Source organism: Galeopterus variegatus, unplaced genomic scaffold (assembly GCF_000696425.1).
Source record: "Galeopterus variegatus unplaced genomic scaffold, G_variegatus-3.0.2 Scaffold11309, whole genome shotgun sequence".
In the NCBI taxonomy this organism is placed as follows: Eukaryota; Metazoa; Chordata; class Mammalia; order Dermoptera; family Cynocephalidae; genus Galeopterus; species Galeopterus variegatus.
Window position 1 is genome coordinate 10,461 of NW_007737420.1, and position 1,984 is coordinate 12,444.

The 1,984-nt window shown below is 46.7% G+C and overlaps 1 protein-coding gene across 1 annotated transcript in view; it reads left to right on the forward strand.

Moving 5' to 3' along the window:
* Window positions 1-666: 666 nt before the first annotated feature.
* The window catches only part of LOC103610563 (killer cell immunoglobulin-like receptor 3DL1), a gene marked incomplete at its 5' end in the record, with an annotated part of 5,071 nt that continues 3,753 nt past the window's right edge, over window positions 667-1,984 (forward strand). The window contains one exon of the mRNA XM_008594711.1: window positions 667-972. Coding sequence (XP_008592933.1) covers window positions 667-972 — 306 coding nt within the window. The remainder of the gene's footprint in view (window positions 973-1,984) is intronic.

Sequence of the window (1,984 nt, forward strand, 5' to 3'; positions counted from 1 at the left end):
GGGGGAATGGCGCCTGGTGCTTCTAGAGACAGAGAAACAGAGAAAAGGAAAGCAGAGAGACAACTGGGGGACCTAGACAGTGGGGGATGTAGACACAGGAAAGGACATTGAGACAGAGAGAAGAAAGAGAAAGACAGACATGGGCAGAGGGGGGCACTGTCCACTGTTCTAGTCCATTTCTGTTGTTTATAACAGAAATACCTGAAACTGGGTAATTTATAAAGAAACAATATTTATTGCTTACAGTTTCAGAGGTTGGGAAGCCCAAAGCCCAGGAAAACATCTGGTGAGGGCTTTCTTTGGTGGTGACTTTAGTGATGAATGGCATCCCCTTGTGAGAAAGCCAGAAGCACAAAAGAGCTAACCTCCCACTGGCTTCCCTCTTAAAGCCCTCAAAGTATGCCCATGACCACCATTAAACCACGAATGGATTAATCCACTTACTAGAGTGTGATCTTCACAAGCCAATCATCTCTTCAAGGATCCACCTTTCGATTACCATAATAGGATTTCCCACCCTCTCAACACTGTCACTGTGGGGTTGTAGAGTCAGTGAGCTTTGGGGGGACATCTACCCCACAAGAGGAACCCTCACATATTTCGGTTCCCATGGAATGGGATGAGGAAGGGTGAGTCCTTCTAAACTTGCGATCTCTTTGTTCCTAGGAGTCTACAGAAAACCTTCTCTCTTGGCCCAGCTGGGTACCCTGGTGAAATCAGGAGGGAATTTGACCCTGCAATGCTTCTCAGAGACGGTATTTGAGAAGTTCATTCTGGTTCAGCACAGATCAGGGGCAACTGAGAACACATTGCACCTTGCTGGAGAGCTCCATCATGGGAGCTCCCAAGCCAACTTCTCCATGAATCCAGTGACATCTGCTCATGCAGGGACCTACAAATGTTATGGTTCTGTCAGTCACTCCCCCTATGAGTGGTCAGACCCCAGTGACCCCCTGGACATTGTGATCACAGGTGAGAGTACCCAAACCTGCCCTTCATTCTCTTCGGGATATAGGCTGGATATTCTAGTACGTGGAAGCCCCAGTTCATGATGAGGAAGATGAATGTGGGGATCCGGACTTGGTTACATCTACACCAACAGAGGCAAAGAAAGAGGAGAAACAAGTACAGACCACTTGTTATAACATAAAGGACAGATACAGGGGCAGAGACAGAGGAGTCATATGAGATACACAGCAAAGGGTGAGGTACAGAGAGATGTACACGTGGCAGAGAGAGAGTGTGCCCTCCACCCTGGTCTTTGACCGGGGACAGTTTAGAAGTTTGGTTGCCATTTTGCCTCCATACTCTCTTCACCACCAGGAGGACCCAAAGACACACCACATATCTGACCTAAGTTGGGCCCTGTGGCCTCAGCCCATTTGGCACTCACAGATGCCAGGTTTATTCTGACAGCTCTCCCTTCCATGTGGTTGAGTCATAACTTGTCCCTAAATATCATGGTTCCAGGTAAAGCAGACAAACACCAGCCCCATATGCTGTGTGTTTTCTAGGTCCCCAAACTGGTTTCTCAACCCTTGTTCCAAAGTAACCCCAGGTCTTATAGGATTACTGAAGACAAAAGCCCACAGAGAAAATCAGAGATCAAACAAGTCAATGAAAGACAAATGGAATCGCAGGCACACACACAGAGAGAGACAGACAGACAGAATGAGCCAGAAGAAGGGAACTGAGAAAGAGAGAGACTCAGAGACACATAAAGAGAAAGAAAGAGAAATTAAAGAAAATGGGGATAAAGAAGTGGAGAGGGTGCAGAGAAAAGCCCTAAAAGTCAAAGTCCCTAATGAGGCACACAAAGATAGAGCAAGATAGACGTGTGGATTGATGGCCAAGATTCCAAAAGAGAACTAGAGAGTCAGAGAAGCAGAGAAAGACATAGAGATAGAGGGAAGTAGGTAGATGATATATAGATAGAGATGAGACAGATAAGAGAGAGACGGACACACAGAAAGGCATGGACAAG